The sequence below is a fragment of the Candida jiufengensis genome (assembly GCF_024610255.1).
Source record: "Candida jiufengensis strain CBS 10846 chromosome Unknown scaffold3, whole genome shotgun sequence".
NCBI classification, from domain to species: Eukaryota; Fungi; Ascomycota; class Pichiomycetes; order Serinales; family Debaryomycetaceae; genus Lodderomyces; species Lodderomyces jiufengensis.
The window spans coordinates 312,230-330,266 of NW_026261560.1; the positions used below are offsets into that span (position 1 = coordinate 312,230).

The following is an 18,037-nucleotide window of genomic DNA, read 5'->3' on the forward strand; positions in this document are numbered from 1 at the left end:
TTTAGATTTGATCTTGATACTTTTTTGATATTTTTAAATTTGCAACAATTTTGCGTGCTATCTGTGCGAAACTTTAAAACTGTTTGGTAGCATCACTTGAAACATATATATTTGCTAGTAGTGTTACTTATATCTTTTAAAAACAAAATATTCTATGTTTATTAACGTTCCTCGGGTTGCCCTATATACTCAATAAAATCTAATTTTTAGAGGATGAAGATGTTTTATTATAATTCAATATAGCTCCTTGAAGCTATTATAGCCTGGAGTTATTTTAGTCTGAAGTTATTATAGCATTAAAAAACCGGTTTTTTGAATGTCTAATATAATAAAGTCTTAACAATCAGTCTAGAGTTGACTCAAGCAGCTGCTCACTCCCTCATACAATATTTTGACTTTGTCCGTTGTGAAAGTTGCGAAGAGATTACGGTAATGTATTCCTCTCATTTCATGGTGTAATAACAACCGTACATACAAATTATAGTGCGCGCGCCTTTTTAGGCACATAGTTTAATCTAGTAAGTACTTATCAAATTCATTCTAAGAAACTATACGTTCTATTAATTAATTACTTTTAAAGTCATTATACAGAATTAAGAACTCTTATAAATTTGAGTTAATAATTATTAAGGCTATAACTTGTCAACTTGTCTATAAACTTCTGATATATGAAGTAATATAGTTCGTTATATGTATATTCCAAATAGTATGCTTCTATCGAAATGTTTAAAACCAAATCAATTCAAATCATTTTCATATATAAATTATAGACATTATTCCACAAACTATGATCAATTAATACAGAATTCAATTGAAAACGTGAGCCAACTATTAGAAAAAAATGACAGATCATCATATATTTTAGCTCAATATATTCCAGAACCAGCTCGTAATACATTTTTAGCAATTAGAGCATTTAATTTAGAAATAAACAAGATAAATGAAGGTGGTCAAAATAGTCAATCAGTAGCTTCAAAAGCATCAAAACAAATGTCGCAAACTATGGGTATTTCTACAGCTGATTTAAAATTTAAATTTTGGAGTGATTTAATACTACGTATATTTACTGAAGATTCATCAAATTTAAAAGAATTAGGTGAACCGATTGCTATATTGTTACGTGATGCTTTACAAAAAGGTCTAATTTTAGATATTTCATTTTTTCAAAAATTTCTACAAACAAGAAGATTATTTATCAAAGATAACGCAAGTTTTCAAAATATTAATGAAATTTGTAGTTATGGAGAAGGTACATATTCACAATTAAATTATTTAACTCAAGGATTATTGTTATCATCATCAATATCGCCATCTTCGGTCAAATTGTTGGAGAGCTCATCAAGTTTACAAGCAAACATTACCGATATAGCTGCTCATATTGGTCAAGCAACTGCAATAGCATCTATGATTACTGGATTAAAATATTATGCAACTTCAAAAAATCAAATTACATTACCTATTGATTTAATGACTAAAGAAAACTTATCACAAGAATCAATTTTAAAATTATTTTCAGGTAATATTCTGGATGAGGAAGAGATCAAAGATATAAGTGATAAATTGAAACAAGTAGTATATAATACTGCAATAGTAGCTAATGATCATATGTTAACTGCACAAAAGAAGTTGAAAGATTTTAAATCAGAAGTACCTGATACTATAGGTAATACATCGGATCAAATTTTGAAAAAGCAATCTAAAAATTGGAAAGGAAATATTCCAGATGCTTTATTTACTCCATTAATGATAGGTATACCAACAAGCTTATATTTGAAAAAATTAGAAAAAAATGATTTTGACATATTGAATTTGAATTTTCAACAACCTGAATGGAGATTAGCTTGGACTTCATTTAAAGATTATTATCAGAGAAAAATTTAGGTGTTAATGGGGAAAATCATCAAAATTCATTGTTAAATAGACTAACTAATTTGTACATACTTTTTATTAATAAATAACATGTTAAATTTGGCTTTCGTTAATTAATTTTCGTTACTGTTGTTACTTGATTGGTTATTTTTTAAAATTTTGAAAGGCTTTGTCTTCGGATCAGTTGTGCTTTGTTTCTGTTGTGGTTTAGAGACATTGCTAGAACTATTGTTCTCTACTGTATTAGGATTACTGTTCTGTTGCTTTTTCCGATGCCTATTCTTTTTTGGATGTGTATTTGTAGACTCATCGCTATTCGGTGATGACGGATTAGTTGGGTTTGTCTTTTTAGGTTTTGATTGCTTCGTCTCGACTTTATTCTCCTTGTCTCTAGTTTTGACATTTACTGGTTTATCTTTTACTTCGTCTGTCTTTTTAGGTTTATTCTTTTTCGGGTTTTCCTTCTTTTTATTTTCCTTCTTGGTGTCTTTCTTCTCTACTTTACTCCCCTCTGTAGTTGCTTCTTCCTTTTTGTTTTTCCTCTTTCTCGGTTTTTTCTTTTTGGTGGCAGTGGCGGAGGTTGTATCATCTTTTTTAGTTTCTGTTTTTAGTTTCTTATTTATTGATCTGTTGACTTTTAATAAGTCAAATTCACTAATATGATTACTTAAGAAACTTAAAAATTTTTTGTAAATTTCATCATTCTCCAATTTAAAATCTGATTTAGTGTTCGTATTACTTTGAACTTTGGTATTGGTTTGGTTTTCCTTTCCCAAATTCTTTCTACAATCAATCATTTTACAAAATAAACATTTTTCAATTACTGGAATTAAACTATCTTTTTCATCTTCAAATGAAACACCATTTAAAAACTTCAAGAATTCTTCAACATCTCCCACATTATTGAAATCAATGTAAGCTCGACTATAATTTGGAACTTCAAATGAATTCAGTGGATAAATTCCCTTGATATAATAAAATTTTTGAATCTTCGATGCATGATATGGATATACTGTAGCTAATTGATTTAAAAAATTTTCTTTAGTTAGTGAAGGTGGTAATAATCGTATGATTAGTTTATTTCTTGATGATGTCTCCTGTGAATTTTTCAACTGTTTATTACTTATTGATGAATGCGATGATTTTTTACGTAAATTATTAAGATTTGATCTTGATGATGATACAGTTGATGGTATAGGAGTTGTAGTTGATAATGAAGACGATAGTGAACTATTCCGGTCTGGAGCAACTGATACCATTTATGTTTATTTGTTTAGCCAAAATAATTGGTTGATAATGGTGTGTACTGTTTTTGTTAGTAAAAATCTTATGATTCTATTAACATTAATATTCTATTATTACATCATGTAAATTTTCAAATTTTTCAAAACCGAGAGATTTGTTAATGAAGTTTATATACTTACTGTTTAAAAGAAGAATTTTATTATTAAGAATGTTTGATTTACTCAGAAATTGGATTCATTTGATTGGTATCATTTCTATAAAAAAACGAATGTAGAATGAAATCGGGTATATTAGGATAGATCTATCCTTAATGATTTTCAGTAGACTATTAACAAGTATTTTAATTTGCCTCTTTTGTCTAAATTTCCAAGCACAGTAGTTGTTTTAAAATTTCTGAAACAAGCAATACAATTGAGCTATGAAGAAGTACTCAATTAATTCGAGAACATCTTTGCACATCACTGCTACTAAAGAGGTATGATTTATACACAATAGATGTTAAATGAAAGTACTAGTACTGATACTGTATTAATATTTGCGTAACATGGTAGCTCAAATTTTTACATTTGACAGATTTACAGTTTTAAATTTAATTTGATCTGAACAACACCAATTTAACAAGGTAAAACAGCATTAATTTTCAATATTGAATTCAGTTAGATCAACTTCCGTCTAATCAAGGTTTAAACTAAAGCTCCCATTTTTTGATAACAACATATAACTTCGTCGTTTAATCAACAAATTTAATGGATTGAAATAGAAGTGGTGCGGAGAAATATTATACAAGAACTTAAGATAATACTGAAAATTCAAGTTATAAAGCAACGACTTTACCTTAATTTTATCTTTCAATTCATTCAAGGCTTTATTAAAAGTTTTTTTACATTTTTCAATTAATTAATGACTATCAATACAAACAACATAAAGTCGAACAATCAAAATTGGGTTAATGGGAAAGCTGTCAGTGTTGATCCAATCACATTAGTAATTAATGAATGTATGATTATGGTCTCAGCAATGAGGCGATCCAACAAATGGCCACAAGGAGGAGTTGCAAGTCTATTAAATGCTAGCGAATTATTTGGAGGAAATGATGATAGAGATGGATTTTCTTCAAGTTTAGGAATATCTTCAATTTTGAATAATCATAATGTTTCATCGGATAAAAATTTTGAATCTAATGGTTCTAACTCGGTAAATCGACCAAATCATGACAATCCTTTGCTATCTTCATTCTTACAATTAAGAACAATACTTACTGATGCAAATGACATATATGATATCGATTGTTTGACATTATTACAACCATTTTTATTAGTAATTAAATCATCTACAACATCTGGATATGTAACAGGTTTATCATTAAATGCTGTCTCAAAATTTCTCACTTATGAAATCATATCTTTAAATTCCAAAAATCTACAACATTCATTAATTCAAATAGTTTCTGCATTAACACACTGTCGATTCGAGGCAGCAGATCAAAACTCAGATGATGCGGTACTACTAAAAGTATTGAGATTGATGGAGAAACTCATGGAAAGTCCACTTTCAAATCTACTTTCTAATGAAAGTGTGTCGGAAATAGTACAAACTTGTTTATCATTAGCATGTAATAAGAAAAGAAGTGAAGTTTTGAGAAGAGCAGCTGAAATGTCAATGATGTCGATAACTATGGAAATTTTTACTAGACTTAGAGAGATAGATTTAGATAAAGAATCAGTTGATGATTTACAAACCAATTTTGCAAATACTAAATTACCAGAAGATACAATAGGAGGAACAGATGCTTTAGAAATAGGTGAGAAAAATACTTCATCAGAGAATTTAGCTTCACCTAGAAAATCAGGAGAACAAGTTAATGAACAATTTGGAATTATTTGCATTAATGAATTTCTAGGTATACTTGTATCAATTATATCACCTTCAAATCAATATCAACATATGGAAAGCACGAGAGTGTTTGCATTGTCACTAATAAATACAGCTGTTGAAGTTGCGGGGACAGAGATACCGAAGCATTTATCCTTATTAACAATGATTGCAGATCCAATTTCAAAACATATTCTACAAATTATAACAACAACTGAGTCAGTTAGATTATTAAGAGCTGCATTACAACTTTTTTCAACAATTTCAATTATTTTGGGAAATCAATTAAAACCTCAATTTGAACTTTCTGTAACATTAATAATACAAACACTATCACCAGAAATTAAAAAGACAAAGAAAGATCAAATGACAAAACCCAAAAACAATAATTCTAATAAGTCTCCAATTGTAAAAGAACTATTACTTGAATCATTGAGTTTGCTATGGATTAGATCTCCAGCATTTTTTACACAACTTTATATTGATTATGATTGTAAATTTGATAAATCCGATTTATCAGAAAATATTATCTCATTTTTGTGTAAATTATCCTTACCGGAGTCAGCATTACTTACAACTCACAATGTTCCACCATTATGTTTAGAAGGTGTATTGTCTTTCGTGAATGGAGTAAATGATAGAGCACGAAATTCCAATTACAGTCATCAACGTGCTAAAAAAAATAAGTATATCGAAAAGAAATTGAAGAAAACAGCATTCATTAAATGTACTGAATTATTAAATAAAGATCCAAAAGAAGGTATTAAGCTTTTGTTAAAGGAAAAATTCATACAAGATGAAACTGCTGAAGAATTGGCAAATTTCTTTTTTTCAAAATCAGGTAGGTTGAACAAAAAAATGTTGGGTGAATATTTAGCAAAACCCAAGAATGCTGATCTTTTAGAACGATTTATACATTTATTTGAATTCAAAGATTTAAGAGTGGATGAAGCACTAAGAGTTTTATTGAAAGCTTTTAGATTACCGGGAGAATCTCAACAAATTGAACGAGTAGTTGAGAAATTTGCTGAATATTATGTTTCATGTCAAGAAAATAGTGAAGGAATTAGGAGACTTAGTGGTAGTTCTACAAAAAAGGGGTCTGAAACTGTTGAAATTGATCATGAACCTGTTAGACCAGATAAAGATTCTGTTTTTATATTATCATATTCAGTAATTATGTTGAATACAGATTTACATAATCCACAAGTCAAGAGACAAATGCTTTTAGAAGATTATAAGAGAAATCTAAAGGGTGTTTATAATGGAAAAGATTTTCCAGAATGGTATCTTTCTAAGATTTATCACTCGATTAAAGATAGAGAAATAATAATGCCTGAGGAACATCATGGTACTGATAAATGGTTTGATGATGTTTGGCATAATCTTATATCCACTCAAGATTTCAAACAATTGAATGATCTTGAAGAAGAAGAATATGAAATTTGTGATTTTGATAAATACTTCTTTGAGTCAGTTATTGAAAAAATTATTAGTACTATTATGGTTGTCTACAATGATGCATCTGATGATCATATTGTCACTAGATTAATGTCATCTGTTGATAAAATTATCAATGTTTGTATGAAATATGATCTTGATAATGCTGTTGACGATTTAGTTAATAGATTGGTTACGTTCAGTACCTTGTCGAAAACTCCAATTAAAAAATCCCAAACTGATGACAATATTCGTGATGAAATTCCAATAACTCAAATAAAATTAGAAAATAAAGATGATGAAGTATTTGTTAGTGATTTAGCTGTTTGGTTTGGGAGAAACTTTAAAGCTCAATTAGCTGCTGTTATGTTATTCAGATTACTAAAGAAAAGTAGATGTAAAGTAACAAGTTCTTGGGATAAAGTTATAGAAGTTATTTTAAATTTATTTGAAAATTGTTTAGTTGATCCAAATATTTTTATTGAATTTCAGAAAAAAGTTCAAATTGGACAATTATCAAAAGTTTCACCAATATTCATCATAAAAAATACAAAATCATTAAATAATTCAGGATTATTATCAACTTTTTCATCATTCTTAAAAGGTTATTCAGAAGATCCTCCTGAACCATCAGATGCTGAAATTGAAGCAACTTTATCGACTATTGACTGTATCAAATCTGTAAATATTCCCAATGTATTTGCAACAGTTTCTAAAAGTGATTCTGAAAATTTGATTAAATTTATCGAGTTGTTACTTCTTGGTTTACCAAAATATGAAGATAAATCCAAGAGATTTTATGAAACAGAAACTTTATTTATTCTAGAAGCTTGTGTGTGTTTTGCTTTACTATTGAATGAACAAAATATAATGCTGCATGTCTTATCAAAGTTGAATCCAAAAAATATAAGTAAAAAGAGTCAAATAAGATTAACTGCATACAAATTGTTATTGTTGAGATATTGTGAAAATTATACCATTTTACTAGAGACTGTAAAATCTATTAGTATTTTTGATAAAGAATTAATTGGAAAGCAAGGTGGTCAAATAGTACAACCTTTATTATCATTACTTGATGATGATTCTTGGTGTTGTAAAAAATTATTATTTGAAGAAGAATATTGGAATACATTGCGCTTTTTGGGTTCTTTACAAGTTTATGCATTTGATATCATACCATTTCTCGAGGTCTTTATTAAAAATTCAAAAGATGAAATTACACCAATAAATTTTGTATTTGTATTAGCATTGTTAGATGAAATATCTTCATTGGGTGCAGTCGGATCACAATTTGAACAAGAGAACGAACAAGTAGGAAACAAAAAAATAGATAATTTATACTACAAAGACGTTATATCATTATCCAAAAAATCAATTGAATTGACAACAATTCTTACATCTAAGCAAAAAGAAAATGAGGAATATCAAGAAAAAGGGTTAATATTTTATGCGATCCAAGCTATTGGACATCAATGTTTCAACCCATGTCGAGAAGTTAGAGAATTTGCTGTAAAATCATTAAAATCCATAACTTTTTCCATTGAATTAGAACAAGAAAGATTTTTAAATGGGTTATATACTGCAAGTTTATTTCCACTATTTAAAGAATTATCAAAACCAGAAGTTTTCCAAAAGGGTAAAAATGGATTTGATATAACTCAAACTGAAGTATTTTCAATCATGTGTAAAGTTTTTCTTAAAAATTTAGATAAGTTAAGTTTTGAAACAACAAAAGAAATTTGGTTTGAGCTTTTAACAATCATTCAATTATTTAATGAAAATAATGGGAAATTTCTAAAACCTGAACAAATTGAATTAAATGCTGAAAATATTAAAAATTTATTACTTGTTTTGGAAACAAATGGGCTTTTAACTAAAGAAAATGAAGATTTTTACTCAAATACTTGGAATGAGATTGATAAACTATTCCCGCAATTAAGTAAAGAACTTAAAAATGATACCAAAGTCGAACCTAATGAAGCTGAAAAAGAAGTCAAATCAGATGAAATATGAAAAATTACGAGGTCTGTATAAAATCCCGAATACACAAGCTTCCTTACAATAGCTTAGATTTATCCAAATAATCTATGTAGCTCATCTCTTCACATCTTGATTTGTATCTTGATCTCTTAATGTTTTTGAAAAAGTGTAAAATCTTTCCCCAAGATATGAAGAACTTGGTTTTGTGTTAGACCTGGTTTTGTAATGAGTTTTTTTACGAAAATGTGCAAAAGAATATACAATTATTCAAAATCAATTAAGTCAACAAATTCACAACAATGAACTATACAAAGTCGTATCAGGAGAGATCTAAAACTAATCAGTGTCCAGTTACAAGTAGACTATTTCAAATAATAGAACAAAAACAGTCGAATTTATGTGCATCAATAGATGTTAGATCAACTAAAGAATTTTTAGAATTAATAGAAAAATTAGGACCATATATATGTTTAGTTAAAACCCATATAGATATTATCGATGATTTTTCATATGAAAATACAATACTCCCATTAATCGAATTATCCAAAAAACATAACTTTTTGATATTTGAAGATAGAAAATTTGCTGATATTGGAAATACTGTAAAACATCAATACGTAGGAGGAGTATATAAAATCGCTGAATGGGCAGATATCACAAACGCTCATGGTGTAACAGGAACTGGTGTAGTGCAGGGTTTAAAAGATGGTGCTAAGGAAACAACTGGAAACCCAAGAGGTTTGCTCATGTTAGCTGAACTTTCTTCAAAAGGTTCATTAGCATATGGAGAATATTCTGCCAAAACAGTTGAAATTGCAAAAACTGATAAAGAATTTGTAATGGGTTTTATAGCTCAAAATCATATGTCCGGAGAAGATGAAGGCTTTGATTGGGTTATCATGACTCCAGGGGTAGGATTAGATGATAAGGGAGATAATTTGGGTCAACAATATCGTACTGTTGATGAAGTTGTTTCGACTGGGACTGATGTGATAATAGTTGGTAGAGGATTATTTGGGAAAGGTAGAGATCCAGTAGAACAAGGAAAAAGATATAAAGAAGCTGGTTGGAATGCTTATTTAAAAAGAATTTCCAAATAAATCTAGTATGTGTATATGAATCTATAATATTTGTTATATATACAAGTTAAGTTTAAGGTTCTAAAATTTCGTATTCTTCAAAATTATCAGCAAGTCTAGTTCTTGTAATTTCAAAAACTAATAAAGCAATAGAAGTAGCAGGTATTGTTGATAATGCATTTCTTACAAATCCACTATAAGCAGCTTTGAACCAAGTTACTTTTGCTCTTTGTTTCATTCTTATAACTTGATTTATTGTATCAATATAAGAATTATAATATAATTTAATAAACGGTTTATGTTGTCTATTTGATGCATTATATATATCCAATGCTTCTAACCTTGATAAATGAATTTTTTGAAGTTTTGTAATGGGGTATTGAATAGCTAAAAGTGCAAAAGCAGCTGAGGCACCAGCTAATAATACGAAAGTTGTTTTTAAAATTCTATCAGATCTATACCTTTCTAGTTTTTCTAATTTGGCATCAGTTTGTTCTTTATTCCAATTAAACAAATGTTGTAAATATTTTTTGATTCTATCTTCTTGTAACCTATAAAATTTTAAAATCTGAAAAGTTATATTATAACCTTGAGTTTTGACAGTTTCAAAAGTTGAAAAATAAAATGCAAATCCAAAACTTTCTTTTATAAATGAAAATCCAAATCCTGCAAAAACTCCCAAAAATCCAATTTCTTTTAATTTTTGAAATCCAAACTGCCATAAATTTTGATGTGAACCTTCCAAAATTTCAGAAATCGTCAGTCGATTATATATCCCATCTACTGCAGCTGCTGCTAATGATTGTGCAGCTCCTGCAATAAACCCAGCTCTCCATGTATCTATTGGTGAATACCAATTAAATTCACCTCTTCCGGTACCTCTTTTTTTCTGATAATGATCTAAACTTGTTAAATAAGTACCATACAAAATAATACCAGTTGCTGAATTAAAAATTAAAGGTGGTAAAATTTGATCAGGTATAAATTTCCAACCTTCTTTTCTAATAACTTTAACCAACATTGCAATTGATGAATGAGTTCTAAATTTATAAGGTTTTTTATCAATATTATCTAATTTATTTGCATATGCTCTTACATAAGCCATATAATCAAATCTTGAAGGTCGGAATAATTTTACAGGAGTTCTTAAATAAAAACTTTGTAATTGATATATTAAAGCTCTTATACCTGCTGAGAATACAGAAATAGCTTTATTACTTGATACATTTTCTTGTGGTTGTTGTTGTTGTTGCTGTAGTGTTGATTCATTCCATATTTTATTTGGAACATGGTAATTATTCATAATATGATGACATTAATAGTTTATATTGTATTTGTTATTCGAAGGTGGCAATAGTTGTTAAAGAATCATTACTTTGATTTTAGTTAGTTGTAAAGTGTTTTATTAAATCTATTAAAAAATATTTCTAATAAATTTATCTATAGAATCTTAGATTTTGTACTACGATGTGAAAAAAATATGATTTGATGGGTACCATTATTGTACGAGCCGACTCAATTTAGACAATAATTTTTGACAGTTCTTGACCGTGTAGAACGATCAAATTCACCATGTATTCAGTCCTCGAACAAATTTTGAACTTCGAATCACCGACATACAAATACCAAGATTAAAAATTTTTTTGCTTCTCGAGTTCAACTTAAATCTCGAAGTTTCTTCTATACACTTCTTGACAATTCATAGACACTTCAATGTGTATTTTAAAAAAAACCTGCAGTGAACACCAAAGGGAGCATTGAAAGAAAGTATTATATTCGTTATCATTAATTCAATAGCCAAATAAATTAAAGTTTTAGTAACGATATACCTTGTTCTTAAAATATCATTAATTACAATGACATTTGAAGCCATATCGCATTGTTCAGTAGTTGTGAAATTTTATAAAGAATATACCACTGAAAACCTTGATAATAAATTTGTTTTGACATAGTTCCCCTTAAATTGCGCACCTTTTTTAAATCTTACAAATTTAAATCTCTATTCAAGCATATACTTCTAATGCTAGATTCACTTGCACTGGACTCTAAACACTTTTCTATTTCTGCTTCCTGATGGCTCCACTCATTAGACATAACAATTGAAGTGATTGAAAGTATGATTTGATCTTGTAGTAGATGGTAATATTGCAGTACGGTTGTGAGCTCGATAATACTGCGGTAAGGTTGTTAACTTTTTTTAATTGTTTTGGTTGATTTTTCCACAAATATTAGGGAAATGTATAGTATGATTATCGTAAAAAACAAGAACTTGAACATATTATACCCATCAAAAACAATATTTCTTTACATATGGTAATATTTTATTACATCTCAGAGTATTCAGAAGAGTTCGTGAAGCTTTTATGCTCCTATATATACTGGTATATAATGTTGTTGTTAATTTATTAACTATAACGCAAGCACCTTAATTCAAAGTATAATGTTACATCAAAAAAAAGGGTTAAGTTTCAAAACAAGCTGTAGCCACTCTTACGTACTCAGTTCAACAAAATTTAGTTCAATGGCTTCTTGCTACAATCTTTTTCATGAAAATAGAGCCGAAGCTTAACAAAGGTTTGAAGCGAGCTTATATGCAGTACCATACAAACCAACAAGAGCCAAAAATTAGAGTAATGGACAATTGCTGGACTATCCTTGCCCAAAAGAGCCTGATTTGTCAATGAGCACTTTGCTGTCATTCACTCCATCAATATAATTCATTTGTGTCATCCTTAATAATATGGCAACAATTTGTACATGTTCAAAACAGTGTTATTAATTCGAAAGCTGACACAAATAATGATCTAATGTTATTTCCTTGTCTACAATTCATTTTCATCTACTCAAGTATACTAGAAACCATTTGCCTACTGAAATGGAATTATGTATTATTTTTGATTAGCTATGTACTAAAAACTTACTGATTATCACGATAAAGTATTATTTCACTTTGTTTAAAATATCTTCTTGCATCTTCATCAATTAAAACCAATGATAAATAAGTTCTTACTGAAAATCTTTTATTGACATCTTTGTAAGTTGGAGTTAGATCAAATCCACTTAAGAATAATCGAATAGGTATAGTTTCACCTTTAACAGGAGCTCCATCCATAATTTCAAATCTAACAACAGTTTCACTATCTGTAACTTGATTTGGTTGAGAACCAACAGTTTCTCTTTTTATTAACGATAATTCCATATGTTTTATTTTTAAACGTACCAACAAGAAATAAATTCTACCAATAATAACATCTTTTAATGAAAATTTTGATTTCGAATATTCAAATTCTATATGTAAACAATCTTCAATTCCGACATCCATTTTTACACCATGAGATTTTTCAATTTGTTTTGGAGGGGTTTTACTCAACTGTTGTTGTTGTTGTTGATTTGGCTTATTATTATTAATTGACAATTCTTGATTCAATTTATTATTATACTGAAATACCCATAATTCTTTTTCTCTAGTAATTTCAGAATTTGATTTTCTTAATATTGAAACTTTTATAAAATATCTTAATCTTGCATTTTTACCTCTATAACTCTCATATTGTTTTTCAACATTTTTAAATTCGAATGGATAAGTTTCTGAGTGGATTAATTGTGATGGTGCTGCTAGCTCTGTTGCTAATGTTAAAAAATTTGAGGAATTTAGTCCATCATTATTTGTTTCTATTGAACCCAATAATTGAACTTTTACTCCTAAATGATCAACTTTCTTACCATCTCTTGTTCTTAGAGTCACTGTACCTTTCACACTTTCTCCATCTTTATAAATTGGTAACCTTTCTGTTCTTCCATGAATATTTTTAACTTCTGTATGTTTTCTTGTATCTTCATTATTTAGTCTAATTTCTATTTCTAATGGAGCTTTGAAAAATATTGACATTTGATTATTAAATTTGATTTTTATTCTTACTTTAATTTATTGTATAAAATTTTCAGGTATTATCTGTGATCTGTGCTGGCTGAATTGAATATCAATATGGAATGATTAAATTGTAGTTGTAATTTCTTTAATCAAGTTCAAGTTATGGTATAAATTTTAAGTCTTAAATGTATGATTGAGGAATTTGATCAATTGTATAGTAATTTTGAGGCGTATATGAGTATCAATTGTCAATTGTTATTTAAATGACTGCTATTTGTATTAAGTAATAACAATATCTGGTAAATATCGAGTCAAATTAATTATAATATAATATTATTATCATAAGGATTTAATATTATTTACAGTATTGTAACGAAATTAAAAAATGCGGGAAATTTGAAATTTCATAAAATTATACCAGAAGTATTTTCAAACTGTTTATATCATTAATTAATACCACTTACACATACAACTTTAGAACTATTATCAAAAACTGATCATTTGTCTTATCATATTATTTTTATTTAATCCATCAATTTAAACACCTTTTAATTCTTCAATTAATTATTTATTTTATCATTAAATTTCAAGATTCCACGTCCAAATCTAACTAAAACTTATTTTTGAAACAAATAATTTTGATTTCTGGAGTAATTTTTACATTATTACAACTTAAATTAATCTCAGTTAATGAATTTATTTATGGCCAAATTGGCAAATTAGTGACAAAATAATACTCAACACCAAAGCTTTTTCAGTTCATTTTACACTTAATATCAAATACTAGAAATATATTCATGTCAAACAAAGTTTCATCTGACGAAATAGCCCCAGATACTCCAACTCCATTTGACTTACTATCCTCATATGGTTTGCAATTGAAACATATTGATACAGCAATTGCATTATATGATTATAAAGGTAATCAAAATTCACAATTGACTTTAAATTTAGGTGATACTGTATATATTTTAGCAAAATCCGCCACTGGTTGGTGGGATGGAGTAGTAATTGGAAATAATGGAGAATTAAATAGAGGCTGGATTCCTCATAACTATGTACGATCAGTAAATTATGTTCAACCTGTATTGAAAAAGATGAAGGATAACAAAGAATTAGATACTATTACTGCTGCAAATACAGCTGCAAATGTTTTAATACCATCTTTTACAAATTATCTACAAAAGAGTTTAAATGAATCAGAGAAAAACACTCCAATAAATTCAACAAGAAAAAATTCAGTAGTTAGTTTTGCAAGTTCAGAAACTAGTATACCTTCAGAATCTAAGCACCTGAATCTACAACCAAGTCAAATAGATGAAGTAAATGAAAGTAGTCGGAATTCTTCAAGTGTAGCAGATGCTACTGAAATAGATTATTCACATCAACCTTCATTTTCTCATACAATTTCAGGTAATGAGGAAGAAGATATAGTTTTAGTAGATATAGAGGAAGCTGAGAAGTTAGTGGAAGATTATAAGATTAAAAATAATAGAACAGTTACATGGTTACCAAGATATACTTCGAGAGGCGATTTTGTGTTTTATTGTCATCAATTGAACATTTATTGTGAATCAGTTGCTTTATCAGAATTTGATCCTCAGTTTTTACCACCCAATTTAGAATATGCAGATTCCGACGTTATTAAGGATACTTCTGTTTTACAACTAAAGGCTTATCAAAACACCGATAGTAGTTTGGGACAAAGAGAATCGTCTTCAACAACTTCATTTGATTCATTAAAAAGAGATTCTCATTCATCAGTAAGTTCTCAAAGCACCCAAGCATCCTATCATCATTTCACTAAACCATTTTTTGCAATGGATAACTTATTTTATAAACATTCTTCGGACATAAGTCATTTTACCAAATTAAAAGAAGAAGTAATTTATATTTTAGAACTTATTGAACACACTTTACAAACTGATAATTCTTTGATGTTCAATACTCATTTTGCTAGATTAAATAAATTGACTGTATTGATATGTGCATCTGCAAGATTAAATCAGGCCGATTTTATTAATGGAAAGTATGACAAGGAGATTACTTATAGATTAAGAAAAATTTGTTTATCATTTTCTCAATTATACGTTGATGGAACACTACATTTGAATAGAGCAAAACCAAATATTACCATAAGTTTGAATGAAGAGCCCTTGAGTTTGGAAGACAGTTATCAAGGTTCAAATATATCATTTGAAGAATCAAACGTAGAAAATTCAGAAAATTCAACGAACGATGTTTATTTTATCAGAGCTAAAAAAGATATTCAAACAATGAAGAATAATGCTACAAAATATATCACAATATTCACCAAAATTACTGCTAATAAGACTGTAAGCTCTAAAGATTACGATTCTTCTGGTGGATCGGATGATGAAACTCAAGATAGATCCGATGTTTTACCACAATCATATCCTAGATATATTTCGAATGAATTTAATGGTGGAAATTGGTGCAACCCATTCTTCTTTTCACAAAATAGCTTTTTAAATGTTAGTGGGAATGAGCTAAAAAATAGATACCATTTGAAAATTTTATTAGATAATCAAGCATTAGATTCTGTTTATCATTGTGTTGAAGAAATGATTAAGGTGACTCAAGATGCTTTGAATATTTTAAAAGCACAATCTGGTGTTGATGATCCAATGGAAAGAAACTCATTGATATTAAGATTAATATATAAATATCTTCATCATTCTAGTTCATTAATAGATCTTATGGAATCTTTTGATTTTACGGTATTTTGTTTAGTTAAAAAAAATGATTTCAGTGATGACATAAATAAGGAAAAGTTAAGAAAATCAGTTGCAACTTTATCAATTGGTGACAATCAAAGTAATTCAAATTCAAATTTAAGTTTTGATTATCCTATTGTCTTGGACTTTTTCCAATTTAAACAAGAATTTCATAATTTAGTGATGAATATCATAATGGCTACTCAATCATTATCATCTGAAACTAATGTCAATATGATGAGAGAATCTATCAAGAAAGATCCATTATACTATGATAAAGAAATTTTAAAAAATTCTACAGAAAGAACAGCTTTACTACTAACAAATGTTTTACTTAAAACGGAAAACCCATCAGATGTTGTTTCAGAAAATTTAAACAATGATACTTTATTAGCTGACTATTTGAATGAAGGAATAGAAGCTTGTGACACAATTGTTGAATTAACTCAAAAATTAATTGATGAACGTGAAGGTATACTAAATTATTCAACTCGTGTAATGCATGACGATTTTGATGTACAATTATTGTTGTTAGAAAGAAATAATACAATACCTGCAGAAAAAACTGAAGAGCATTCTTATTATAGTGGAGGTCAAAATAACGCTATTGATGTCCCTTGGTATCTTCAAGGTGATGATGAACATGATTTATTGTTGGATGTAAAAGGTAATATAAAAGGTGGTACAAAAGAAGCATTAGTATCACATTTAACACATCATGATATGTTTGATAGTCAATTCAATGCTGCATTCATGTTAACTTTAGCAACTATGATGTCATTAGGAGAGTTTATTATGTTATTGATCAATAGATTTGATATATATGCACCAGAAGGATTAAGTTTTGAAGATTATAATAATTGGATAATGAGAAAACAAAATCCTATAAGATTAAGAGTTATGAATATAATGAAATTATTAATCGAAAAAAATTGGTCACCATCATATTATAATGAACCAGTTTTGAAAAAATGGTTAGAATTTGCAGAGTCTCCAGCCGTACAATCTTTTTCAATAGGTAGATTATTAGCATCAGACCTAAAAAAATTAATAGCAGGAGAATTTAAAATTGTTGAAAGACAACCAGTTATATCAAATGCTAAACCACCAGCTCCATTAACTAAAGGTTCATCATTACTGAGAAAAGTTAAATTATTAGACATTGATTATGTTGAATTAGCAAGACAATTAACTTTAAGGGAATTTAAATTATATTGTGAAATTTCAAAATTTGCATGTGTAGCAAAAGTTTGGGGTAAAAAATCAGGATTAAATGAAAGTATTGATAGTATAACTTCATTTATAAAAGCATCAAATCAATTAACTAATTTTGTTGCATTTATGATATTAAGAAAAAATGAGCCTAAAAAAAGAGTTCAAATTATAAGATATTGGATTCAAGTTGCTGAAAAATGTAGACAATATAATAATTTTTCATCAATGACTGCTATTATATCAGCATTATATTCATCTCCAATTCATAGATTAAGAAAAACTTGGAATTTTGCAAGTCCAGACTCTTTAGCTCATTTAAAGAATATGAATAAATTAATGAATTCAACAAGAAATTTTAATGAATATAGAGATGTCTTGAAATTTATTGGGTCGGAACCTTGTGTACCATTTTTTGGAGTGTATTTATCTGATTTAACATTTGTATTTCATGGAAACCCTGACTTTTTAATAAATAGAACTAGAATGATTAATTTTTCCAAAAGATCAAAAACAAGTGAAATTGTATCAGGCATTGATAGATTTAAAAATGCTGGTTATAATTTTATTGAAATCCCTGAAATTCAAAAATATTTAGATCTGTGGTTTGATAAATGTCCTACAATTGAAGAGCAATATAAGATTTCTTTAAGTCTTGAAAAAAAAGTTTAAGTTTGAGTTTGAATAAAATTATATATTAAGTATATAAATGTTAAAATGTTGAATGTATT

The 18,037-nt window shown here is 28.1% G+C and overlaps 7 protein-coding genes across 7 annotated transcripts; 4 read left to right on the plus strand and 3 right to left on the minus strand. All coding sequences in view use genetic code 12, as the record gives it.

The window, feature by feature from the left end:
* Positions 1–690: 690 nt before the first annotated feature.
* Positions 691–1,881, plus strand: KGF54_002601 (uncharacterized protein; the record flags this gene model as incomplete). Its single annotated transcript, XM_051763099.1, has 1 exon — positions 691–1,881. One exon carries the CDS (start codon positions 691–693, stop codon positions 1,879–1,881), a length of 1,191 nt encoding a protein of 396 aa, XP_051619972.1.
* A 101-nt stretch (positions 1,882–1,982) lies between these two features.
* On the minus strand, positions 1,983–3,128 carry KGF54_002602 (uncharacterized protein; the record flags this gene model as incomplete). The annotated part of the gene is made up of 1 exon (XM_051763100.1): positions 1,983–3,128. One exon carries the CDS (start codon positions 3,126–3,128, stop codon positions 1,983–1,985), a length of 1,146 nt encoding a protein of 381 aa, XP_051619973.1.
* An 886-nt stretch (positions 3,129–4,014) lies between these two features.
* Positions 4,015–8,439, plus strand: GEA2 (Arf family guanine nucleotide exchange factor; the record flags this gene model as incomplete). Its single annotated transcript, XM_051763101.1, has 1 exon — positions 4,015–8,439. The coding sequence occupies one exon, from the start codon at positions 4,015–4,017 to the stop codon at positions 8,437–8,439; it is 4,425 nt and encodes a 1,474-aa protein (XP_051619974.1).
* A 266-nt stretch (positions 8,440–8,705) lies between these two features.
* On the plus strand, positions 8,706–9,506 carry URA3 (orotidine-5'-phosphate decarboxylase; the record flags this gene model as incomplete). Its single annotated transcript, XM_051763102.1, has 1 exon — positions 8,706–9,506. One exon carries the CDS (start codon positions 8,706–8,708, stop codon positions 9,504–9,506), a length of 801 nt encoding a protein of 266 aa, XP_051619975.1.
* Positions 9,507–9,558: 52 nt separating this feature from the next.
* KGF54_002605 (uncharacterized protein) lies at positions 9,559–10,788 on the minus strand (the record flags this gene model as incomplete). Its single annotated transcript, XM_051763103.1, has 1 exon — positions 9,559–10,788. The coding sequence occupies one exon, from the start codon at positions 10,786–10,788 to the stop codon at positions 9,559–9,561; it is 1,230 nt and encodes a 409-aa protein (XP_051619976.1).
* A 1,614-nt stretch (positions 10,789–12,402) lies between these two features.
* Positions 12,403–13,374, minus strand: PEP8 (retromer subunit; the record flags this gene model as incomplete). The annotated part of the gene is made up of 1 exon (XM_051763104.1): positions 12,403–13,374. The coding sequence occupies one exon, from the start codon at positions 13,372–13,374 to the stop codon at positions 12,403–12,405; it is 972 nt and encodes a 323-aa protein (XP_051619977.1).
* Positions 13,375–14,153: 779 nt separating this feature from the next.
* Positions 14,154–17,978, plus strand: CSC25 (Ras family guanine nucleotide exchange factor; the record flags this gene model as incomplete). The annotated part of the gene is made up of 1 exon (XM_051763105.1): positions 14,154–17,978. The coding sequence occupies one exon, from the start codon at positions 14,154–14,156 to the stop codon at positions 17,976–17,978; it is 3,825 nt and encodes a 1,274-aa protein (XP_051619978.1).
* Between the last annotated feature and the right edge of the window lie 59 nt (positions 17,979–18,037).